This window comes from Myxocyprinus asiaticus, chromosome 9 (genome assembly GCF_019703515.2).
Source record: "Myxocyprinus asiaticus isolate MX2 ecotype Aquarium Trade chromosome 9, UBuf_Myxa_2, whole genome shotgun sequence".
Classification (NCBI taxonomy): Eukaryota; Metazoa; Chordata; class Actinopteri; order Cypriniformes; family Catostomidae; genus Myxocyprinus; species Myxocyprinus asiaticus.
The window spans coordinates 15,939,712-15,966,362 of NC_059352.1; the positions used below are offsets into that span (position 1 = coordinate 15,939,712).

Here is a 26,651-nt window from a genome sequence, read left to right on the forward strand (position 1 = left end):
TGAGTGTGGACAGATGCTTGGGTGTGCCACTAGTGTGCATGCATATGAGTAAGAGAGCAGGGAGAGAGAGAGAGAGAGAGAGAGAGAGAGAGAGAGAGAGAGAGAGAGAGAGAGAGAGTATATTCAAGTGTATCTACCTAAGCAAAGTGATAAAAAGAAATATTTTTTATTTGTGCTGATGTATCAGTGATGTATCAATTACCTTGGTATTTGTAAATATATATATATATATAATGAACAAAAAAAATAAACAAAATAAAAATAAAAACTAACCTGTAGACCCTTGACATGCAATAATGAGCTGAATTGTGTTATTGTGGAAAATGAGAGTGAAAATAAGAGTGATTCGTTTCAATATTGTCCATCCATATTTTCCCAAAAGTGATGACTGCAGAGGGGGCCCCCTGACTGTATACTTTCACATTAAAAAATAGTTTAAAATTTGTTGTGGGCCACTTTTGACCTGTGGGCTCTAAGAATCGTTACCACATTTCCTTTCACCCCATTAGCTACGGCCCAGAATAACTATACAAAGTATTATATTGATTCTTGTTCTATTTTATCACACTCTGTAATATGTTGGTACCCGCAGAAGGAATTACGAATGTACAATTTACCTGTGCAGGTACAGGCACGAGCATTGAGCGCACGAGCAGAGATGACTCATGATTTTATTGGCTGTAATGCGAAAAGGCGGGCCGCTCGCGCACAAATCTGAAAGATGATCCTAAAAAAGAGTTAAGATGAAAAAAGACAGAATGTCTAGGGATGGACTTAGTTAGCTGCGGGCGTCTGAACAAGTCTGAACTACAATACATTCAGAGAAGCAAACAGTACAACCAAAGAGATATGCCTCTATTCCTCTGCTCATAGTCTATGAGAGGATTTCTGAAGGCTGGACCGCTGAGAGGGGGAAGACTGGAGATGCTCGCGCTAGAGCAATTTGACAAATGCGAAATTTAAATAAATAAAAAATATATAGTTTTTATTTTATTTTATTTTTTTAAGTCATTCTCTGAAGAAGAAAAATAAATCTGGACTATTGAAGGCAATGTGTTATATCATGTTTCACTAGAACTGCGTCATTGGCTGCTTCACCTCGGTCTGTTGGTGACCCGTGTTGTGAGGTAAGGAGCCGTCAGTCTCTAATATTCATAGACCGCTCTAGGATCAGTGATAGAACTCTCTTGGGTCAGTGATTGAGCGCTGTATGGGCAAATGATAGAACGCTCCAGGGACAGTAAATTTGGCGTTAGGTAGAGACAGACGCCTCAGTATAGAGGCACTAATGATTTGTGGAAGTAATCCTGAGAGCAGTGGAATGCCATCGTAAAACACGGCAAGCTTTGCAAATGCTTGTTTTACAATTCAGTCTCGCACACAGCAAAACTGTATAAGTCTATTACGCACAACTATTTAGCGTAGCATAATAGCATGACTGGTGACTTGCATGCCTGTCTGCAACTTGCTGCATGGTATTTCAATTGCCAAGTGTATTAGGGAATACTTATAAATTAAGTACCACAAATTCCTGACAATCAGAAAATTTACTCTAAAATATTTGATGCTTTGTTGGACTGTTTGACTAAATGCAAAGTGATTGGGTGTGGCTGTAGAATGCTGACATTTATAACTGAAAAATAATGGGCTGGTATAGTATAGATAATGCGATTAATGTGAAAAGGAGGGATTGATTTGGTGTTAAAGGCCATTAGTGTGTCATGATCAAAGTAAAAAACGCTACTGTAAAAAGACTTGTCAATTGGTGATTCAGATTCTTTGAACTTGTGTTCACACATTGCCAAAACTGTGATTTGTGTGTTGTGACTCTTCCTCATCACCATCACAGCTATTCTAAATTACCTGTTCAGGCCGAAGGGGCTGACCATGACCTCAATTGAACTCGTGTGATTCGTCACTTTGGATATCTCACACTCAAATAGGCAAGGCCCCAGTGTCTAGGTAGGTTACCGTGGACACCTGCTGAGCATGCATGCATGGCTGACGGACTGCTTGTGTTTGCGGACTGTAAGTCTGTGACTGTTAGAGTATGGGGTTTCCTGGAATGCTCCGTCGCCTCTCACACTAGATTTTCATCAGAAAGAGCCAACAAGACATAATAATTCTTTCAAGAGCGATTATAAATCTGCCCCTTGTAGATTCCCAGCTTTAGCCACAGTGTTTGGAAGGCTATTCTTTATTGTTTGTTCAGTACCCTATTCTAGTAAGTAGAGAATTTATTTTTGCACAGGACTTTATCACGTGTGTTGTCAATGTCAAGACAGATAACCTATAACATCTGTGTATCAGTGTTCATAGCTTCTCAGCTTCCTGATTAGAGTGTGACACACATATGTGCTGTATAGTTGTGCATGTTGTGTGAGTATGGAAATGCCTGGAAATGTACAGTATGTTTAGAGACTCATATTTATACAGGCCATTTTGTCTTATGTTTCTTCTTGAATGGCACTTTTAGATCTCATGATCTCTAGGCACACACAGAATCAGTAGACTGGGTTTTCACATTTTCTGCACCGATTTTGGTGGGAAATCTGCAGAATTCTGTGGAACAGATTTAAATATGTTAAATGTAGGGCTGTCACGATTATGACATTTGGCTGACAATTAATTGTCAAACAAATAACTGTGATTATGACAAATAATTTTCTGTTTTAGAGCTATGATGATTAATTGTCTTTGTCTAAAAGGTGCATGTGTGCTTCAGACACCTTAAGAAGTCATTTTTACATATTTAACTTCAAATATATAAATCGAATAATAAAAATGAGCAAATTGAAAAGCTCAGCATTCACACATACCAAACATTTATCAAATTTTTCACAGAGACATTTTTTTATTGCTGTTGTCTTAACTTTGTAAACATGTATTTCTGGTTCTGTTCACTCTTCCTCAAAAAGTCTTCTTTCATTCCACTAGATGGCAGCAAGCACTACATTTTCTTCTCTCTATCACATTCCATCACAATATACAGATCTGAAATGTAGTAATGTTTTAGCCCTCACAAATGTGCTCGTCCATAGACATTCAGTCTAATTTTAAGTTCAAGCACCACCCTTGTTGTTTTATTGAATATCTTAGCCTCTGAGTGGACTAGAAGCTCAGTCTATGTGTCATTAGAAAGCTGAGATCACCCCCTTTGCGATGATATATACAATTTTATCAATAGTCTAAAAACACATTTTCCTGGTGATTTGTTTAGCATGCTTTTCCTGCTGGATGGCATATTTTGTTCTGGACATCTAAGATATAACATTGGATTATTCAGGCAAAAAAAGGTAAAAGCTGATATAAAGTTTTTGGCTATTTGGGGCTTACAGCAGCAGTGAGCGGCGCATAAAAGACACATTTGTATTTAATGACTTCCTGAAATCATATTTTACTTTGTGATTCTTTTGAAAATCTTTCGAACTGTGGTATTAGGGCAACAAAATTAACTGTACAGTCACATTCCTGAGAATGAGAGCTTTCATTTGATATATGACTTGTCAATTTAGGTGCTATTGTCCTCATTATTTAAAGCATTGGTTGTGTATATTCACCGCATTCAACAATAAATGTCAATTTTAGTCATAATTGGACTTTAAATTGCCTGCTATAAGCAATGATCCCATTATTATGCAAAGTCCACAGGTTTATTTGTAAGGTGTTGTGGACAGTATTTTTATAGAGCCTGTTGCCGATTCTTTATGTCTGACAGACAACGGATTGCTTTAATAAACTGTTGCAGAAGAAAAAAACTGTTGGATGCCGTGAACTACGTTGCACACCCACAATAATCTTACATGTACACTTTTGAAGCACTCCAGTTACATTAGCAAATCACTGAGCTCGGGATGCGCATAAGCGGTGTTGTGCCCTAGATTGGAGCGTCTTTAATTATACAGTACCTCTTATTTATTTTTTGTGCATTTGTCAGTTTTTTATTATAGGGCTGCCCTTAGCATCCACAAATCCTCCAGAAATACGTCCACTAAGACGTTCAGTTGTGATGATATAAATTTTTTGCATCAGTGCTAATTTGCAAATAATCGTAAAACCGGTTAACCATGATTTTTTTCTCAGACGTTAATCTAACTGTCAAAAACACACACTGTGGCATCCCTAACAGGGACTTTAAGTCGTCATGGTGGCATAGTGACTCGCCTCAATCCGGGTGGTGGAGGACGAATCTCAGTTGCCTCCGCGTCTGAGTCTGTCAATCCGCGCATTGTATCACGTGGCTTGTTGAGCGCATTATTGCGGAGACATAGCGCACGTGGAGGCTTCACGCTATTCTCCGCGGCATCCCTGCACAACTCACCATGTGCCCCACTGAGAGCGAACCACATTATAGCAACCACGAGGAGGTTACCCCATGTGACTCTACTCTCCCTAGCAACTGGGCCAATTTGGTTGCTTAGGAGACCTGACTGTCACTCAGCAAGCCCTGGATTTGAACTCACGACTCCAGGTGTGGTAGTCAGTGTCTTTACTCGCAGAGCTACCCAGACCCCCTGACTTTAATGTTTTAGATGTAAACTGCCGGCCGTCCATAGAGTTTAAGGGGTTAAAAACGTATATATATCAAATATCAAAATATTCTAAATAATAAAAATATGTCTCTCTTTGAAACACTTGACGCACAAACATGCTGTTGATGGCATTTATATATTTTCTTAAAATTCCCTTATTTGGGCATTAAAAATATGATTGGAATTTGAAGTGCACAATAATTGTGGTTATCTCAGATATTGATTATTTAATAATCGCGACAGGCCTAGTTAAATGTCACATATGACTATTATACTCTCATTGGTAGCTGAATACAGTATTATCCAAAATATTTAATTTTCTTTCTTTCTTTCTTTCTGAAATCTCATTGTCCATTTACAGTTCTCTGCCCTCTTTCTGTTTTTCCTGTGTGTGGGAGACAGTGTGGAACGAAATAGTTAGCAGTGTGACCGACAGACAGTTAGGGAGCTTTGTCACCCCACTGTCCTTTTGTGTTCTGGAAGGGTGACCTTTCATTCTTTAAGGAGAGGAATGTTTTTAATTTCAGTCCTGTCCTTTGAGGGACATCCTCTTTTGAATATGAGATTTTTCTTGCCTTTGAAACACGAAGAGTTTGACCCATAAACACATGAAGCATCATCGATTTGGAGGGAGAAATTAGACTCACAGTATAAATCACTCATTAAAAAATGTGTGTGAAATTGGCCAACATTACATTGCGAAGAGACAAGTCACTATATATAAATGTTTTTTAAACTTTTTTCATCAAGTTATTCTCATTTAGTATTTTATATGGATTTTTAAAATATTGATGTCCTCATGAAGTTCATGAACTTTAGTCTTTAGCCTTCACTTGTCTTTTGAAATGTGACCTACAAGCAAATCAGTCACAAACTTTATATTTAAACATGAACAATGGTTTTATATACATCAGTACTATTTGTAATTTATGTCATTGTAGGATGTAGGCTATGTCGAACTTTATTTCATTAACCTGTGGAGCAAGATTGTTCAGATAACCTGAAAAAATCAGCCCTGTAACATTATTTATAAGTGTTTTATGTGTTTTATGTGTGATTCTTAAGGATAGGTTTGCTAACAGGTATGCATCGTGATACCGCTAGTTCCCCATATTGAAAAAGGACACTTTTAAGAACTTTACATGAATCGTAATCATTAGACTATGCAAAAGTCTATGCAAAATAGTTCTGTTTGATAATATGGATCCAGTGCATTTCCATTGAAGCAAATACTGGTGTATTTGGTGTTTTAAGTGGATTGTAGAATGGCCTGCAAATAATTGATGTAGTAGTTTCTTATCCCAGCATCCACTTTACAGAGCTCAAGAATGTGTTTGTAAATCCTCAGTCTTTTATATAAAGCCACTCACCAAATAACTGTATTTTGTTGTATAATAAAAGTCAGGACAGAGATCTGTTTTAATTGGGTTCGAATGCAAAAAAAAAAAAAAAAAAGGTTTTCATGTCATATTATGCAAATAGTACAGTGAATGATGCTGGTCTCCGTAGAAATGCTCTCTTGACCCCAGGTGTGCTGTGACACGCACCCTCAATGAATTCTGTAACCACAGGTGTGAGAGAGAGGGCGACAGAATGCATAAAATATAGACAAAGGGAGGGAGAGGCTGCAGTAGGCAATCTGGCGTTTCAAACTCAAGCATGCCTCTGTCAGGATGCTTATAAATGCTGTATCATTACCCTATCATGAACCAAATTATGACTGTGCCCTTATAATTATTGCAACACTAAAACAGAGACAGGCTGATTTCTTGTGTGCAGCTGCAATTGGGATCATTAACATTAACTTTAACATTGAAGTAGATAAAAATAAAAAATCTGAGGAGACATCATTTGATTGAATTAATGGCACAATAATTAAAAAAAAAAAGGATTAATTTAATTGGATATTTTCACTCAGCTGACAAAAAAAAAAAAAAAAAAAAAATCACATCAAATATCAAGAATAGAGCTGTTCAGACATGATGTCAATTTGTAGGAGAACCCAGAAGTCTAATTTGCCATGGGTTTTTATAATGAGGTTTTTGAACTAAACATTACTTGACGATAGGTAGACATTTTGTTCTACAACATAAATTACACAAAGTCATACCTCAAATGTGAATTTTGAAGCCGTTTGCATTTTTAAAACAATTTTTTTTTAAGTATGTAATTCAGTATGGCTTCGAAATTTACGTTTGAGGTATGACTGTGTGTAATTTATGTTGTAGAACAAAACATTCACATATCGTCAAGTAATGTTCACCACAGACCTTATTTTACTAATTTATTCCAAAACCCCATTATAAAAACCCATAGGAAAATCCAGAGGGAACCCATGGTGAATTCTCTTCTGGGTTTGTGGACTACAAACTGAACAGCTCTATTGGTGTGGGTGGTGTGATGGTTTAGGTCAGGTTTTTATCCCTTTGTGTGTGTGTGTGTGTGTGTGTGTGTGTTCTGGATAGACATATCTTTTAGGATACATTAAGGTTAAGGGGAACTGGATATTTTGAAAGTGGTTTAAAATATTCATGTAGTGGCTTTTTTGAAACCTTGAAAAATGAAAGCAAGTTTAACAGGCAACTAAGTCTTTACCATGAAAAAATAAAAAGTTTGTTTTTTTCCCCCGCCCAGACATTAAGAGACACCGAATAAAGAATCCAATACACACAATTACCCAGTTATGCTTCTCTGACTCAGATCTTTGAAGATTTAATACTGTACATATGTGTGTTTTATGTGTGCCTCTCTATGTCTGCAAGTTTTTAACTTTGTGTCCAGATATGGACCACCATTTTCTCTTGATAGAAATAAAAAACAGACCAATCTGCTGGAAATATATTTTAAAAATGCCATCTTTGAAGACACGAAAAGCGACACTCAGCTTCATGTTTACACTGCCTGCTTTTTCCACTGCTGCTGCTGGAGAAGAATGGAATGTTATTCAGCATGTGTTTTCCTCATGAAAAGCGAAACAATAACATAAAAGTGTTTGTTTCAGAGAATGTGTGTTAGTGTTTAATATAGACAGACAAACAGTAGTATTTTAGTATTGTTGAATGAAGGGCTTAATACGCCTGACTGCTGAATGAGAGAGTGCTCTTAATTTCAGCACCAGTGCAAGCAGAAGCGTGTGTAAGTGTGTACATGTTTTAATACTATTATGGATTTTATCATACAATAGCATACTATTATGGGTAATAGTAGTCTGTAACATCTGTAATCATAATAGCAATATAACAGTTTTCTTCTAAATTTACAGCCTCTTCAAAAATGTATTCTTCATTGAGTTTTTGTAAAGTTACCCACTATAGAACTGCTTTTCAAAGTTGCACCGGCTCCTCTTACTCTGAGTTTTTGCTCTTTATTTGGTGATGGTTGCAAGCCCCACCTTGCTTGCCTTTGTTTAAATGTGCTTGAGCTTTTGCCAGGAGTTCATGGTAACAGGGCATTCATCTGAAGTAGGAACATGTTACACTGCTACTGAAACAGTACATACAGTATTGTAAACTGAACTATTATTGTGGGTTTTAGATGACTGTGTTTTTCTTGTTTTTTTCTCTTTGTGTATGTGTGTGTGTTTGTCATTATATAGCATCTGAAAATGGGGTGCTTGCACCAATGGACTCTGCTAGTTGCTGTATTGCTGTATCTACCATCACAGTCTACGGCTCAAGGTAAAGCTTTACATACATATAATTATGTGCAGATAATGTACAGTCTGCCTTGTATCAGTACAGTCTTGTATCATCCTGAAGGAGTTATTTTACGATAACAACTGGCTGAGTGTACATTATATTGCTTATTACATGGCTACTAACCGAATAAATAAATAAATAAATAAATAAATAAATAAATGGACATGAAACATTGATTTGCACTGAAATTATGTAATTATGTGAGAGGACAGAAATCGCTTTGTGTCCGATTTGTGTTATAGTTCTGTTGGTGTTTATTCAGTAAATAATTACCATCTGACTGCTCATTATCCAGTTTATTACAAGACAACTTGCCAAATAAATAAATAAATTGACATAAAACATTGATTTGAGTTGAAATTATTTTATTATCTTTCTTGTAGAGATTACACAGTAATCTGAGAAGTAACAAAGTTGACTCGCAATACCCGGATGATCGGTATGATATGATTTATCCCTGGACGTGCGGTTGTTATTCAGAAATATCAGATCATTAGATGGCGCCATTGAAAAGTCAGAATCAAGTATACCAGAGACCTGTGTAATAAAGACCAATATCATAAATATTATTTTACATGCTGCACATACTGCACAGACTATTTATCATCATGTCCAATCAAGTCTGCTGCAGCGACTCATGGATTAAATCAAACACAGCAGGTTAATTTATTTGCTACCTTAAGGGGAAGTAATGCAGCCGGTGAGTCACTTACAGCCATGGATCTGATGAGTGGTAGTAGACTGGGCTGTGCCTGCTGCTGAGTAAATAGCCCCAGCTGCTTTGTTCGCTAACATAAAATGGCTTTACAGAATGGGTGGTGAGATGTCATTTCCTGTGTCCTTTAATCCCCCACTGAATACCTAAATTGAAAACGCCACAGATGTGAATGCTTATAGCAAAATTCATTACTGTTAAATTACTATGAGATAAAAGAGTATTGGACCAAAGCAGAAATAGACTGTAATTTGACCCATTTTTGGTTTGCACTAATCTAATTGTGGCCCCACTGATGAAAACATTTTGTATCTGTATCAATGAAAGAAACCCCACATATCCAGACCTAATAGGTTTATAAATTGTATTTACCTTTTATATAAATGAAAAAGGATGTTAAAATGATAATGGGCACAGTGGTGCATATTTCTTTGGTTGTGTCAGTATTAAAGAACTTTATTTTTTCTGTTGACAGGCCAGTGCAATAATGTTGGTGCTGCAGATATTGTGTTCCTGGTGGATGGATCATCCAGCATTGGCCGGGCAAATTTTTTGCTGGTGAAGAGTTTCATGGCAGGTATTGTCAAACCATTCGCCAGGGCAGTAGGACCCAATGGCATCCGCTTTGGAGCTGTACAGTACAGTGATACTGCCAGGTCAGTGGAAATGTATAGTATGTGCTTGTTTGTGTTGTCAGGTTTACAATGTAAAGACTTAATGAATGAGTGTGTATGCGTGTTGTTGTATTTGATTATTATGTATGGTAATGTATTTTAACACTATCAGGGTGGAATTTACCTTCACTACATATCTGAATGGCACTGAGCTTATAACTGCCATAGAGAATATCAACTATAAAGGTGGAAACACACGCACTGGGGCTGGCCTCAAATACATTGCAGAAAACTTCTTCAGCCCTGTCTCTATCAGAGACGTACCCAAGGTGAGCTGGTTAGTTTTGAGTGTGCTAGTTATTATTTTTATTTTTAATTTATTTATTTATTTTTTGTGGCAATTGTTGCCCTTTGAGTAAGGGTGCAGTTGGAAAGTATTATGGCAAATTGTAGGACTTGATCATGACATTTTGACACCAACCATCTGTAACTCAATTTTGGTCTCGGAATCGTCCATTAAAAAGTAAAAGTAAAATTAACTATTATGAATAATGTACAATTAATTTAATTTAATTGTCTCATCAGTCAGTTTTTCACCCCTTTAGATCACTATTCTCATTACTGATGGTAAATCTCAAGACTATGTGCAGGAACCCTCTCAAAAACTACGTAATCTAGGAGTCAAAATGTTTGCAGTGGGTAAGAACTGCTTGTGCATGTGTGTGTGAAATTGTTTTAAACTACACATCAGATTATCTGTATGCTATGGATTCAGTGATGGCAGTTGTTTGTATTATTAATTATTGTTGTTTATTTCTCTCTGCCTGTCTGTATGTTTCAGGTATAAAGAGTGCAGATGCAAATGAGCTAAATCTTATTGCTTCTCCTCCACAAAGTGAATTCATCTCACAGATTGGGAACTTTAAAGCTCTCAGTTCTTTGCTGCCCCTAGTGTCTCCACGCATCTGTACAACAAGTGGAGGCTCTTACTCCAGTGATGGTAAGTCGAACACACACACACACACACACACACACACACACACACACACACACACACACACACACACACACACACACACACACACGTTGGTGCAGCTGATGAGGACTCTACATAGACATAATGATTTTTATACTGTACAAACTATAGATTCTATCCCCTAACCCTACCCCTAAACCTAACCCTCACATAAAACTTTCTGCATTTTTACATTTTCAAAAAAACATCGTTTAGTATGTTTTTTTAAGCGATTTGAATGATGGGGACACTAGAAATGTCCTCATAAACCAAATTTATAGCATAATACCCTTGTAATTACCAGTTTGTAACCTAAAAAAATGCCCACAATTGAAAGTTGTATGTTGGTAAACAAAGCCTTCTAAATGAACCTGATGTTTTGTTTCTCCATTAGAAGCTTTCAGTGGTCCATCAGATTTGCTGTTTTCAAGTGAGACCACTGATTCGCTGAGATTTCGATGGACGTCTGCAGGAGGGCCTGTGAGTGGCTACGTGGTTCAGTACAGGCCCCTAACTGGCTTGGGTCAACCAATCACAGCAGAGCTCCGACAGGTGAGAAGAATGTTTATTTGTAGTATGTATGATGTGTTGATAAATCCGTGTGGCTTTCAGAGGAGAGGACTCCTTCAAGTTACAGTATTTACCTGTAAGAGCAATGAAGAATCATGGAGGCATGTGAAAATACAGAGCTGGACATGTTTGTTATTATAAGAAGTGTAACATCTGTCATGTGGACAGGATTCACATTTAAGAATCTGTCTCAGAGCAGAAAACTATGATCTGCAAAGAAATGCTCTGCATTCAGCAGTCTAGTTACAGTAAGAATAAATTAAATTGCCATGAAAAAGACTATACCAATGTTCAATAAATAATTAAATTTAATAATGATGATAAAAATAATAATCCGTCAAGTTGTCTACCAAAAGGTTTGCTGAAGCAGTGAAGCAGCTGTCAGACTTATCATTCATTTGTTATAAATAATCTTATCTTTTGGCTGCATCCATCAAGTTCCAAATAAAGACCATAATCAATTAGACCTTTTATGAAAAAGTATTTAATTCATTACAGTATATTATCAGAAAATAAGCATTACCACATGGTTTTTAAATATAAAAACGGTTGTTTTTTTTTTCAGCAAAAATAACTATATTGTGATGTATACTGTAATATCGAATTACTCATACCATGATTTAATATTTTTGTAGTCATGCTGCCAGCCCCTAGCTTGGAGTGATGCCCGTTCTGTTCAATCACGATTGTGTCCTTGAGCCAGATATATAACCACAGGTGGTCACGGGGGGTTCTGCAGGCACTCTATTTGTTATCTACAGCTTTGTGACAGCTATTCTGACAGAGAGGTGGCAGTGTGAGGCAAATGGAGCATGCTTTTGGGACCAATCTGCTGCTTTGGAACAACCACAGAAAGAAATTAGTTTAGCTCTAGTTAATTGTAAATGTTGCCAGTAAAAAATGTTTTTTATACAGATGAGAGTGATTATTATCTGAATCCTGGGAGATTGTCCATTGAACTTTTTATCCTAAAATTATTTTGTTTTGTTTAAACTTTTATATAGCTAAGATGATATGTTATTATTCTAAAAATAATTGTTGTTTTCACAAAGTATAGTGTAATGGCACCCGGATGAACCCGGCCTTTATTCTTTACCTGCAGGAAACGATACCGAGCAGCCAGCAGAGCTATGTTGCACGAGAACTGCGTTCAGGCACAGACTACCTGATCACTGTGATCGCTCAGTACCCCAATAGCTTGGGAGAGTCCATTTCAGCCAAGGCCAGAACAAGTGAGAACTGCTCAGAACTTCAATATGTGTCATTTTTAATAGACTACATCAATGCGACTCAGATAAAATCTTACTCAATCCTTCCCACCCCAAACTACCCTCTAGAGCCTCTCCCAGGTGTGACTGCACTGCAGCTGGTTCAGGCTGGGTTCTTTACTCTTGCATTGGCCTGGAATGCTCCAGCTGGCCAAGTACAGGGCTACAGAATTACCTATGGACCTACAGGTGAGATAGACATACATCCACACACATTCTAATCCACAATTCTATTATGTTCCTCAGTTATGCTTTTACTCATTAAATAGTGGATAATTACTTGTATTGTGAGTCAGAGGAAGAGATTATGGAGGATGAATATAGAAGAGATAAAAGGAAGGCATATATGTCAGATGTCTAGAGAAGGAAAGGATAACCGCACCAATCAGCACAGTAACACAAGCTAGATCTTTACATTTACTGTATAAAGAAAATGTGAGTGGTTCTTGCACATGCAAAATTTATCACCACAATGACAGAGTGTTCTGAGTGGTTTCTAGTGCATTGCTATGCAATAGCTAGGGTGTTCTGGGGCGTTTCTAGGTGGTCAAAAGAGCCCAACCCTAAATTTTATATGATATTCTTGTTCCAAGGTATGGCCAGGGTCCCTCATTCAATGTAAATCTATGGGATTTGTCCCACGTATATTGTCTGAATATTTATTGCCTGATCACTTAGAAAAGTAATAGCACACCTCTCCTCAACAAGCTGCACAATTTAAGGTATTATTCTGTAAAGACTCGACATAGGGAGGGAAAGGAGGACACAGGGAACTGGGTTCTTCAACTCAAAAGTATGACTTTTAATTCTAAAGTTAATTCTAAAGATAGCTTTTCAGCATAACGCTCATCAGGTCACAGTTTAACACAGTCTCTTTCTGACTGGTAGCTCTCTCTCGTCTCTGGCGTGGTCCCTTTATATCACTCTCCCCAATGTTTACTGTAATTAGAAACAGGTGTTAGACATTATAAGGCTCAGGTGTGCGCACCCTTACCGCTTTCTCTCTCTCCGGACGAACGCTCGACCACACCCCCGCTGCCACACATTCATATCCACAGCAGAAATTATGCTAGATGAGTTAGCTACATGCTGAACTTAAATATCTAACCCCAAGCAAGAGCAAGAATTATAGTGATGTTTGCCTAAGCAATTATTTGTAGAAGCTTGATAAAGAAAAGATGGGGATGTTGGAAAGTGTGTTTTTGTCCCCCCAAGGCATAATGTCTATTGTTTGAAGGAGTGCCAGTTTTATTAGAGGTTGATATCCAGGTGTGAGCTGGCAAAGCACAGAAGAGTCAAATTAGGTGTGGCCCTGTTTCGGGTCAGTAAGGAAAAGATGTTTGAACCTGCCTAATGTTGCCTGCAATTGAATGGATGCTGAATATGGTTTGAAATTTCACTGACTCATATGTTGGTGATGTACTTAGATATTCTCTGACTTTTACTCTTGAAGCTGCTATTTCTGTATATGCATAGACCTAAGGTCTTGTACTGTATTTTCTTGTGTGTGGCATAACTCGGTGTGTTCCCTTATTGATCGGTTAAAAGGTCAGCCAGATGCGCAGTTGGTGGAGCAGTCTGTGGGGGCGGAGTCTACTTCTCTGACTTTGCAGAGTCTTAAGGCAGACACAGAATATATCATCAACCTGTACCCTCTATTTTCCCGCAACAGTGCCTCACCAGCTACTCTGACTGCACGCACACGTGAGTTCTCATATTCAAAAACACACATACACAGACGCAGTGTAGCAGTTGCATCACTGGATAACTACAGCATATATGCTACCATCTGAAGCTCTGTCCGTGTATGTGCTTGTGTTTGCAGTGCGTTTAGAGGGAGTGCAGCAGCTCTCTGTTGAGACCATTTCCAGCAACAGTGTTCAAGTCCGCTGGACAGGAGTGACAGGGGCCAGAGGATATAGAGTCGTCTGGGGCCCTTTAACAGGTCAACAACCAAATCTCAGCTGATTTTTGAAGGGGCTATTTATAAGAAAATGTTTTCTGCAAGAAATGCATCAACCGATGAGAATGTCTATGGGTGCTTTATATCTTATGTGTTTACAAATTTCCTTACAAGCTTGTTTTGTTTTTATCAGATTATTAGGTTTCATCAGATCCTTATTCTCTGCTAAGCACACATTGCAGCCAGAAATAAGGACCTGACTGGTTAATTTTACATTGCCCACACAAATGTTCTCATTAGATGCATCTTTAACAGCTGCCCCTCTTGCTCTCACTGTCCATCTAAATGATCACAGAGTAGTTTTTACATAGTTTTTTATAATGTCTTTCTGGCTGTGTCTCTTTTAGGAAGTGATGTGGAAACCGTAGAGCTGAGAGGTGATAGTGAATCTCACACACTGGTGAATCTGCAACCAGACACCGAGTACATTGTTACAGTCATCTCCTTGTACAATGGTGAAGCTGAAGGACCTGCGGCCACTACACGCTTTAAGATAGGTACACTAACACACAAGTAGGCACATGCACTGTTAATGGTGTAATGGTCCCACAAGCCCGATCCATATCCGATATTGTGTGTTAGTCATGATCAATACCGTCAAGCATAAAGAACCAAAAAAGCACTCTTAAAGTATTCCATATGACTTGTGCATTTTAGTCTCTTGAAGACATATATTGTGAATCTCAAAAGGCTGCGTTTAATAAATAAATATATGGTCTTCCGCATCCACAGTGCGCTTCAGAAAATAAGCGCTACTCTGGTGTGTCACACACTCATAGCTCGCACAGGCTGATGACTTCTACTGAAGACTTTCACTGGAATTATTTATAATTTTGCTGCTGCATTATCGAGTAGAATAAAAAAATAAATGTTGTTTGTTTTCTCTATTTTATAACGAAATAAGGTGTAGTTAGATATTTTTTTCTTTATATATAAAAGAGTATCCCCAGTCAGTACCGTTCAGCGTGCTAACGGTTGCAGGCCTAGCCTAGTCTGTCACGATATGCATTCTTGTGTTATTATATTAGCATCTTGCATCTCGCAAGCATGTACAGAATTCATTTGGAGAGTTGTGCATTAAATTAAAGATGTACAGATGGCCTCAAGTTTAGAGAAAATGTAGGACAGCATGACATATCTCATGCATATTCATCACACACAGACAGTGAGGCAGTTGCATTTAATATTGCCACTGACTCACTGTCTGCTAGATTAAAACAACAGAACTGTCATTAAATGCAGCAAGTCTTTCATATGAATCATAGACCGCAGCAGGTGATTGTGTGAGGGTGTCTGTACTGTATATGCATGTACATGATGAAAAGGGAAGCTAAAAATAGAAAATGAGGGAGGAACTTTCTATAAATGCAACAAAGAGCACAACCTTTGGAAAGATGGAATCCATTATTTTAATACTTAATGGGATGTTTAATGTGTTTGACTTTCAGAGCGCTCAGAGCAACAGGTCCTGAGAGCCACGACAACAGGACCCACCAGCATCAGATTAAGCTGGAACCTTATACAGGCTGCCAGGGGTTATAGGCTGGAGTGGAAAGCTGGAGAGAGTAAGAAACTTACGATCAAACATGCAAACACATCCAATAACACATCTGCATCTTGGTTAGTCCCAACATTCCCAAGAAAAACGTTTAAGGCATTGGTCATGGTTTTACAGTACTGTGCAAAGTTTTAGGCACTTGTGAAAAATGTTGTATAGTGAAAATATTTTCAAAAGTTATGCCATAAATAGTTTTGACTGATCAATTAACTTCGTACAAAGTGCAGTAAACATAAAAAAGCTAAATTAATATTTTGTGTGACCACCCTTGTCATCAAAACAGCACCAATTCTCCTGGGTACACCTGGACACAGTTTTTTAAGGTTCTTGGCAGATAGGATGTTTCAAGCATCTTGGATAATTTGCCACAGATCTTCTATGTGTTTAGGCTGTCTCAGCTGCTTCTGTCTCTTCATGTAATCCCATACTGACTCGATGTTCAATGGGGGGCTCTGTGGGGACCCATGCCATCTGCTGCAGGGCTCCCTGTTCCTCTGTTCTATTCTATTCTATTCTATTCGCCCAAGAAATGTTTGGGAATCTAAAATCTATATTTTCTATTAACACACTAAAGCAGAAGATAAAAATAACCATGTAAAGACAAAGGTTTTTGTGAAAAATCTTATGTGCCTAAGACTTTTGCACAGTACTGTATATATTTTAGATACTTTAGAATAAAGAAATTTTGAATATATATTTAAAGGTGCACTCAGTAGCTTTTTGTTTGTGTCATCTTAGACTTACAGTGACACCTAGTGGTGTGGATGCAGCATCATTCAAAATCAATAGTTTTCTGTTACAAATGGCACTGTAGAAATTCACTGTTCAAAGTCAGCCATTATTTATTTAATCCAAGAGGGAACGTTTCCGATATCTGTGTGGTTACTGAGGTTAAGCAAGTAGTATTTGGCTGGTCATGTGATCTGAACATGGCAGCCCCCATAAGGGGACCCTCTCTATGTAGAATAAAACAGCTTTTATAAGGATACTGATATACTTACACTATAGGCGGGCTGCAGCCAGATGAACCTGTAGTTGTGGGTGTTGCCCCAGTGATTGATCATGTAAGTGGTCATAATTTCATACATATTTTTCTAAATTACAGTTCATTCCTTTAGGAGTATAACTGTTTTAATAAGGAAAAAAATTACTGAGTGCACCTTTAAATTTACAGTACAGAACCCATGAAAACAAATTGTGAGTTGTGTGGCATTTAGTTAATGTCTGGTCATCTATATACAAGTGTACTCTTAAAAGTAATAAATAAATAATTATAAACTTTAAGCAGATAACACATTTAAAATGTACAGTCTCTTCTGATGACTCATCTTGCATTACACAGATTTTTGTTAAATAAAATGCTCTCAAGAATGAGAATGCCCCTTCCTCTATAACCACCTGCAGCTGACTAGCAAAAGCAAGTAGCAATCATGGTTCATGACAAGAATTCTTATGTTAACCCTTAAATGCATGGTAATTTTCCCAAACACTCTTACATATTCAGGTCTTTAGAGACATGAAATTCATGAGATGCAGTTAGCTGTCAAACAGATATTGAGCGACACATAACACATAATCTACACATGTGCAATGTATGAGTAACTTGTATGTAGCTTATGTGTATCTTATGTGTATTCTCTCAGGCACTTGTCGAGTCTAAATAGATGCAAAACTTACATTATTTCAGTATTACACCCAAATGACGATAGTTATATCATACTTTTCATGTGTTGTACTTGCTATAAGTTTACTTCGAAGTTGTTTCTTCATCAAATGTCAATGTCATATGTAAATCAAGTCAATCACTGGAACATCAGTGCCACCTTGAATAAGAAATAGCATGTATATTATGTACAGTATATGTATACACATATAAAATACTGATAATTCACCATTGTTGGTAGTTCAGTTTCACAGAAATAATATATAGTATTTATATGTATGAATATAGTACTCATTTCTCTTGTAATACACAAAGAAATAAATATACTGTGATAGTAAACTTAAATAGATATGAAATAGTCATAACAATATAATTAAGGAAGTGCAAAAAACAAAAAACAAAAAAAAAACCCACACTCTTACATACCTCGGGTCTCTAGAGACCCTATACAATTTTGGTACTTAAACCATTATAATTATATATATATATATATATATATATATATATATATATATATATATATATATATATATATATATATATATTTTTTTTTTTTTTTTTTGGCATTTTTGGTTTGTCAATATTTATAAGAGATAGATTGAGGAATACTAAAGATGTGTGGGCACAACTCCAAAAATTAGATGAGGTACAGGGGGTGGAATGAGGTCCAGGGTCTTTAAAGACCTGAGGAAGTATGCATTTAAGGGTTAATTGTGTTTAAATTATATGACAGCATTTGATTTTATTCATCTGGCACAGTCAGGCACCCTTGGTTGGTTTTAAATTAACCAATTTACCTTGGTTTTAAATTAACCAAATTCACACAAATAAATACATACCTACAAACACTTAAACTTAAAACGTAATTAACAGCCCTTGTTGTTTGGTCTGCTGACCACAGGGGGCAGAGTTCTGAGGCAGGATCTACCACAGAGCACCACCAACTATGAGCTGAGAAGTCTGCAGCCAAGCACTGAGTACATCATAACTCTATTTACACTCTACGATGGGCGAGAGGAGGCTACATTCTTTTCAACCAAATCAACAGGTCAGAATAATCATTAGAAGTAATTGAAAAAAAATAGATATGTTGCCTAGTCTAGCAGGTACACCACTTTAGGTTGTTCTAGGATGGCTGGCCCAACACTGTGTACTTCAAGTTGCTGTGGATGAAAAAGTGTTTAATGAAAAAAAAAAAAAAATTCTAAAATGATTGTTTAATGACAAATAAGTGATTATTTTGTTAATACCATTAGACAGCTTGGTGCTTATAATGTATATCCAGAATTCATTGATTTGATAATTTAGTTTGTGTATGTGGTCATGTGTTTCCATCTTTCACATAAGTTGTTAATATGTGGGTTGTGTTTAGTAGAGCAGCCAGTTGGTCGTGTCACAAACCTGAGGGTGCTGGAGACACTTGGCAACATTATACGATTGGGATGGACAGGAGTCGCTGGGGCAACAGAATACAGCATTGCCATACTTAATACACAATGTGAGAATACTCTTACCATTAGATATAAATGCATTGTATGTAACCTTATAGCCTATGTTAAAGTCTACATGAAATCATAAATTACCCTATATACTCTCTTAATATACCTTAGTCAGGGTAGATACTATATTTAATTTGAAACTAATAAAATGAAGTTGTGAGGGATAGACATACAGTCCATTTAATGTGTTACGCTTTTCCATATGTTGTTTTTGATTGTTCAGTCTTTAAAAAATTTCCAGTAGACAAAAAATCTGGGAAAAATAAAACTACTGTAAAATTTAGACAAGATCTACGACAATAAGACAGTAGAACTTATTGAAGACACTACACTCAGCCTCTTTTTCATTTCTGTGAGATTAAATATGTACATTTCATTGGTGCACGGTAAGATGTTTGTATTCCTAATCTTTAATCATAATGCTGGAATTCATGTCACCAATCCCTCATATTTTTTTACATTCTTTCTTCCAATAATGGCTCCATTCTGGTATGTAATACCTACTTTTCATGATCAAATCAATTCCTGATTGATAACGTCACATCTTAATATCCCGTTTCACTTGGAAGTACGTCAGTTTACGGAAGTTTAATGTACTGAATATGCTGTTTCATGTTGACTTTTAACATTTATGGGATTTCCTATGCCTTCTGCAGTGTTGTTGTTGTACTATAATAACTGTATCACTATTCATCTTTTTACAGCAAATAGAGAGCTGAGCAGAAGAGTTCCTGGAAATCAGACCACCCTGGACCTACGGGACCTTGAAGATGGTGGACGCTACGCTGTCAGTGTGACTGCACTGGTTGGGTCCAATAAAGGAGATCCGGACACTGTGTACTTTACAGCAGGTGTGAGAACGCATGTACATATGTTCTTGCCTGAAGATCCAATGAGGTTGCGTTTATCACGTTGATGTTGCAAGGTTGCCAATGTTACGTGTTCTGCTCTTTCATCAAAAGAGTTTGTCAGTTGTCAGTAGGTCAGGTTCATAAATTATAGTGTATAGACTTTGTGCCAGTTTAGTTTTACTAAATATGATACAGGGTTCATGGTTATGGAAAACTTGGAAATATCCGTGAATTGTGATTTCAAGGGCTGGAAAAATCATGTAAATAATACAGTCTTATAATGTACTCATGTAAATTTCTATATTGAATAAATATACTTTTTCATGGTTATGCTTAGCTCTAAAATATCTCATAGACTAGAAATTGCTCTTTGTGAGTGCAATCTCTGTAAAATGACTTCTGCAGTAATTACAAACAATTATCAAAATAAAGGAAAAGTCATTGAAATTTGTAGGAACACTGATGATAAATTGGGATAATATTTGGATACTGCTCCAACGACTTTGGTCGTAACTGAATGTGGTAATTGAATGTTCAACAGGTCAACCACTGAGGGTGACCAACTTCCGGCTAGTCAGCAGCAACAACGGACGAATCAGGATTGCATGGACTGGCATTTCTGGGGCGACAGGTTACCGGGTTACCTGGAGACAAGGAAGCAGTAGGTGGAGCCTATGATGTAGGCCTATCTATGCAACCAGTTTGGTTTTCTTTTCTTGTATTGATAGCAAATCATTTTTATTGGTTTAAATCAGTCAACTGATCTCTATTACGTTCACTCTCTCTCAGGTGCAGAGCGATTCCGTGTCCTAGGTGGCGATATCAATACTTACACTATAGGCGGGCTGCAGCCAGATGAACCTGTAGTTGTGGGCGTTGCCCCAGTGATTGATGGGCAGATTGGGGAAGTCGTCACTATTTCTTCTAGAACCAGTGGCCCCAATGGAACAATTACAGGGTTGCGTGTGAATGAAGTTTCATCCACAAGGATACTAATATCCTGGGCTGCTGTGAATAGAGCAACAGGCTACAAAATCACCTGGCGGCGTAGTGACGGTACAGGCAACATTAAAGAAATACATTTTCTAAATTGAAAATTCTGTCTTCATTTACTCACCTTCATGTTGTTCCAAAGCCATATTAATTTGTTTCCTGCCATTTAAAACAAATACAAAAACCTTTTTGTGCTTGCTGTTTTCCATGAATTTACAATGAATGGGGACTGAAGCTTTCAAACTTAAAAGAACTTACATTTTAGTCTGTTAAAAAGACTTTGACATTAAAGATATTTATAACACACAAGTCATGTAGATTGCTTTTATAGTACATTTATGGTGCTGTTGTGTTCTTTTTGATGTTTGAAAGCTCTAGTCTTATTTATTTATTTGTTTGCTTGGAAAAATTACCAGTACATTCTTCAAAATTCCTCCTTTTGTATTACACATAATAGAGAAAGACAAACGGTTTTGGAAGGACATTTTTTGGACTAACAACTTTTAACAAATGGTCTAAAGTTATCTGATGTTAAAGTGGAAATGGAAATTATTCTTTTTTTATTCTTTTTCACATCGTAGGAGTGGAAGACTCTGAGAACGTAGCTGCTGATGTGACTTCCTATGCCATTGATAGACTCCAAGAAGGTGCCACATACCAAGTATTAGTCTCAGCCCTTTTTAACTCAAGGGAAGGACCTGCTGCCACTGTGACTGCAAAGACAGGTAGACTGCATAGATCTTTATAACATTGTAAATAAATTATTAAGACGCAACCACAGAGGCATTCTAGACATGTTAAAAATCTTTTGCTGTCTTTTTGTTCTTAAAGGAATATTCTGTGTGAAATGGAAGTCTATGTGGCAAAACACATAAACATATTAATCACAGTTCTAGTTTCTACTGTAGGTTTTAAATTATAGCCACAAGACATAAACATCACATGTGAGAGATGTGCAAATGCAAAAGGATAATTAAGAGATTTGTTTACAGAAATGTCCATAAAAGTGCTTTAAAAAAAACTTACAAGCTTCACATTTCTGCTTTTAAATCCTCTGGTACTTTTGCCCCTTAGACTTCCATTTTAAGTGCATTATGATGAAATTTTTTTTGTTTTGTTTTTTTTTACCATGTGAGAGATGAGGTGAAATTATTTATATTGTTATTGATAGCATGGCACTAAATTTATTTTGAAACCAAACTATTCCTTTAAAAACATTCTACAAACCCTAGGCTATACTGATCTTTGATAAGTAAACAGCCACCATAGGGCCCTGGGTGAGGGGGGACCATGACATCCCAAAGAGGAGGAAGGGGGCCCTACAGGTTCTTTGCACTGGGGCCCGTAAGATTCAAGTTGTGCCACTGGCTCTGACATTTAAACAGTATAGCTGTTATACTTGACTGTACCCATTTTGTCCTTCAGATCAAACCACAGTGGGTCACGTCACTAATTTACAGGTGCCCAAGGGGAGGTTGTTCGAGTCAGGTGGGTTGGAGTTCATGGGATGCTGGTGTGCTGGTGTCTCCACCAGGCTTTTAAACTAGCTTAACCAGCTTCATCAGAAAGTACTGGTCAACCAGTTTCACCAGCTAGATTTTGCTGGTGAAAAACATGGCTACGCTAGAACCAAGCCACCACTAACCAGCATAACAAGCCATGGGAATGGGAATTGTATGCTGGTTAAGCTGGTCTTTTTAGCAGGGGTAGCTGTTGGTTTCTGCTTATTTTAAAACAAAACAAAAAAATTAACTATCATTAGTCTTACTCTTACCAGGTCATTTTATTCACTGGCCCCTGATCACCCAGATTTTTTTTTAAGTGGCCCCCAAGCCATGTCATTTTAGTTCCTTTCCTGTATAAATTGCATAACTTATTCTGATCACTGTATACACAGCATGGTAGAAAATAGAACAATAACATATATAATGCAACATGCATGTGAGTAGTAAGCCCAGTTTAACACATTATACCATTCCACAACATCCATCCATCCACCTTCTATAGCCGCTTGTCCTATGTAGGGTCACGGGTAGTGCTGGAGCCTATCCCAGCTGTCTCAGGCCAAAGGCAGGGAAACACCCTGGACAGGTGGCCAGTCCATTACAGGGCCACTCCACAACAGTAATGCAAAAATGTAACAAGAAGATACATTTACAGTGATTATAATTAAATACTTAGTGAAAAAATATTTAAGAATATCTTAGAACTTCTCATGAAAATACAATAGTTATGTGGAAACCCACAGTCATTGAAGCATCGAAGATCAGTATGGGTTTACAGAATCCTCCAAAAACAAGTTCAGAATATAACCAAAACTCAATGGAATTCACCAAAAGGAAGTTAAAAATGGCACCAGAGTAACATTTTGATGGCAAAGTGATGTTAACTTATAAGAGTGTGTTGATTTAATTAACTGTTTATTGACTAGGGAGAGTGATACAGAAAGACACTGTAGAGGGCTTGCGTGTGTTGGATTCGACCCCAGGGAGGCTGAGAATAACATGGAGAACAGTGAGGGGAGCCAGTGCATATCGAATCTATTGGAGGTCCTCACAAGGTACTTATACCAATAACCAACTTATGATCCATTATATTATTATATATAATATAAGGTATATGGCTTTATGCAGAACATTTACACAGAATCTGGTAATACGCCACGTTAACATGCCTCTCATTTGCACCCCTACGCTGTTGGTGACAAACTACGAATGCATCTAGAATTGTTTTGGAATCATGACTTAAGATCTTCACCCCTAATTACTATGCTTCACTTAGGAGAGACTGAATCAAGTCGTCTCATTAGTGGGGATGCAACCTCATATACGCTTGATGGACTTCGCCCTGGTTTGAGCTACACTGTAAGATTATCTGCTGTGGTGGAACGTGGAGAGACTGAAGCTGCCACCATCCAGGCATCCACTGGTACTCGCACAATACAAATCTCAGTTTGGCTTTGGCCTACAGACCACTGCATGCATCACATATCATCTTTTTTTTCTTTTTTTGGGGGCTTTTTCTGACTCACCCCAGCGTCTTTTACTCATATTTTTTTGTCGCTCCTTTAGATGCCCTGCCACCTGTGACAGGTTTGCGTGTGACTGACAGTACGGAGAATTCAGTGCTTTTGGGCTGGTCACCATTAACAGGAGCCACAGGCTATTTATTACGTTGGAGAGAGGAGAGAGGTAAAGCAGGGAATTGACTTCTAAGGAGACACAAAGTTTGGTTGTGGGTGGTTTATTAATGATCAAAAGTACAATTACAGCTCAATTGATTTGTTGTTCTGGTAACACTTTACAGTAAGTTCCATAGTTAGCATTAGCTAACTACTTTAGTTAACATGAACTATCAGTGAACAATACTTTTACAGCATTTGTAAATCTTTGTTAATGTTAATTTCCACATATTCTAAAATGTGTTTTCTTTGTACACTGCAAGATCATTTTCTCAAGATCGATTTTTATCTTGTTTTCCATTCTTAAAACAGATACATTTACCTGAGAAGCAAATTTGCATAAGACATTAAGACCTGAATATACCTTAAATTAAGTGTATTTTTCTTCCCCAATAGTTTTTTATTTTAAGCAAAAACATTACCAAATCTCTCTTAGACACAGGATCTGGTCAGTCTGAGACGCTGCCCGGTACAGCCAGATCTTTCCGTGTGATGGGTCTGCGGCTGGGCCGTCGGTACCGCTTCACTGTGCAGCCCAACTTTCAGAACCAGGTCGGACCTGAGAGCAGTGTGGAGGAGCGCACAGGTTACTCAATTTATTTCACTCCTTGATCTCTTCACACTAGGAATGTCAAATTTCATTTATTGCATTAACGTTAATAATACAATGCATGGGGCCTGGGTAGCTCAGTGGTAAAAGACGCTGGCTACCACCCCTGGGGTTCGCTAGTTCGCTAGTTCAAATCCCAGGATGTGCTGAGTGACTTCAGCCAGGTCTTCAAAGCAACCAAATTGGCCCGGTTGCTAGGGAGGGTAGAGTCACATGGGGTAACCTCCTCGTGGTCGCTATAATGTGGTTCGTTCTCGGTGGGGCACGTGGTGAGTTGACCGTGGCAACGCGCTCAACAAGCTATGTGATAAGATGTGCGTGTTGACGTTCTCAGACGCGGAGGCAGCTGGGATTCGTCTTCCGCCACCCAGATTGAGGCGAATCACTACGCGACCACGAGGACTTAAAATTGGGTGAAAAAGGGGGAAAAATATAAAATAAATAATAATACAATGCATGTGGAGGACCCCATATACCAGATGCATATAGCATAACTACAAAGTAAATAAACATACTAAGAAATATTCATTTTGGTATTTTTCTCTAAATAAAAAGGAAAAACTGTATTTATTCCAAAGTATTTTAATGCATTTATGTGTAGTATATACCTAAGTTATTTAATTTATCATTAATTTATTACTGTTAATGATAATATTTATAGAAAGTACAGATGAGACTCTTTCTCCAATAAAACTTTATTATATGGATTGTTTTATACTGTATTTCGGACAGTACTCATGACTTTGTGCTTTGAAAGCAAATTATAGCATGCAGTGTGAGTACAGTGCATAACACAACATTACGCTGTCAGTCACAGTGAGATTTCTGCTCTGCAGACCTACTTTTTCCCTGTGAGCACTGACATGAGTGCCGATTGTGAAGATACAGGGAGAACAACAAATAATCATAGTGCTTGTCATGTTGTACGTAAACACACTATCACAGTGTTCAATAATTTTTTTATAGAGAAGCACTATTTTTACAAACCAAGTGTGCGTCTCTGAGTTGAAGATTGAATATGCAGTGCAAGCTACTGTGCTCACTCTTGCTTCGGATGACTATAGGCCCTTTTTTGTGGCAGTGAAGCAGGCAGTGATTACTGCATCTGTGCTAAAATTGTTTAATCATCAGTCATTAAGGTTAATTGATTCAATTATTAATTTGTCAATTAATCAATATCTGCTCTACTTCACATGCAAAACATGACCGAAACATCTGACCACCTAGTTTTAATTGTAATAGACAAAATGTTTGGATGTTAAAGCAATGGATGTTTTCTGTTGTTTGATGCTGTCTTTAGAGACGTTGTTCTGCTGATTCTTTTACTGTATATGTTTAGGTGAATATGTTTTTTACATCAATGTCTTAGTGTGTGTTGGAGGGCGTTTGGATGTGGTCTTTCTTGTCCCTGCCTCTCGTGACCGCTCTGGCCTGGCAGCACCTGTGTTGTCTCTGTTGGCCAGTGCTGCTGGATCCTTCACCTCTATCGGACCCAGAGACTCTCAGGTGTGTTATTCCAAAGAACCTTATATGAACAACTTATAGTAGCTGTTGTCCTTAGCATTTTAGTTATGGTATGTTCAGATTTTTTCTGATCAGTTGTAATGGTGCATTTGTTTGTGTGTGCTATAACGTCCTCCTCTTCTAACCGAGTGCTTGAGTGATTGAGCAGGTGAGTGTGGGAACAGAGGTGTGAATGAAGTACTTGTAATACCTCTCTACTCCAGATGGGGGTGGTGGTGTACAGTGAAGATCCAAAAGTGGGCTTCCTCCTCAATCGTCATAGCAACAGCGAGACCCTTCTGCAGGAAATTCAGTCCACCCCTTTCAATGACAGATCAGGAAATAATATAGGTCTGTGTGTGTTTTAAACCTCACTTAAAGTTTGTGTGAAGTGGCTTTTCTGTTATTTACCATACTG

At 37.7% G+C, this 26,651-nt stretch overlaps 1 protein-coding gene across 8 annotated transcripts in view; it reads left to right on the forward strand.

Moving 5' to 3' along the window:
- Positions 1 to 778: 778 nt before the first annotated feature.
- Positions 779 to 26,651, forward strand: part of LOC127446129 (collagen alpha-1(VII) chain-like) — a 93,859-nt gene continuing 67,986 nt past the window's right edge. For 6 of the 8 annotated variants that reach the window (XR_007898147.1, XR_007898149.1, XR_007898152.1 and 3 more), the window contains exons 1-25: positions 779 to 1,127; positions 8,128 to 8,209; positions 9,421 to 9,601; positions 9,732 to 9,888; positions 10,165 to 10,258; positions 10,401 to 10,559; positions 10,969 to 11,126; positions 12,247 to 12,376; positions 12,482 to 12,601; positions 13,961 to 14,116; positions 14,238 to 14,357; positions 14,723 to 14,872; positions 15,824 to 15,940; positions 18,498 to 18,644; positions 18,969 to 19,094; positions 19,800 to 19,946; positions 20,488 to 20,607; positions 20,736 to 21,002; positions 21,521 to 21,664; positions 23,371 to 23,499; positions 23,721 to 23,867; positions 24,011 to 24,130; positions 24,557 to 24,706; positions 26,100 to 26,236; positions 26,458 to 26,584. Coding sequence is in view for 2 of the 8 variants with exons in the window: in XM_051706802.1 (XP_051562762.1) it covers positions 8,137 to 8,209; positions 9,421 to 9,601; positions 9,732 to 9,888; positions 10,165 to 10,258; positions 10,401 to 10,559; positions 10,969 to 11,126; positions 12,247 to 12,376; positions 12,482 to 12,601; positions 13,961 to 14,116; positions 14,238 to 14,357; positions 14,723 to 14,872; positions 15,824 to 15,940; positions 18,498 to 18,644; positions 18,969 to 19,094; positions 19,800 to 19,946; positions 20,488 to 20,607; positions 20,736 to 21,002; positions 21,521 to 21,664; positions 23,371 to 23,499; positions 23,721 to 23,867; positions 24,011 to 24,130; positions 24,557 to 24,706; positions 26,100 to 26,236; positions 26,458 to 26,584 (3,376 nt within the window). In the remaining 6 variants the exon portion in view is untranslated. Of the gene's footprint in view, positions 1,128 to 1,849; positions 1,963 to 8,127; positions 8,210 to 9,420; positions 9,602 to 9,731; positions 9,889 to 10,164; positions 10,259 to 10,400; positions 10,560 to 10,968; positions 11,127 to 12,246; positions 12,377 to 12,481; positions 12,602 to 13,960; positions 14,117 to 14,237; positions 14,358 to 14,722; positions 14,873 to 15,823; positions 15,941 to 18,497; positions 18,645 to 18,968; positions 19,095 to 19,799; positions 19,947 to 20,487; positions 20,608 to 20,735; positions 21,003 to 21,520; positions 21,665 to 23,370; positions 23,500 to 23,720; positions 23,868 to 24,010; positions 24,131 to 24,556; positions 24,707 to 26,099; positions 26,237 to 26,457; positions 26,585 to 26,651 lie in introns of all 8 variants that reach the window. The other 2 variants (XR_007898148.1, XR_007898151.1) reach the window with 2 other exon arrangements.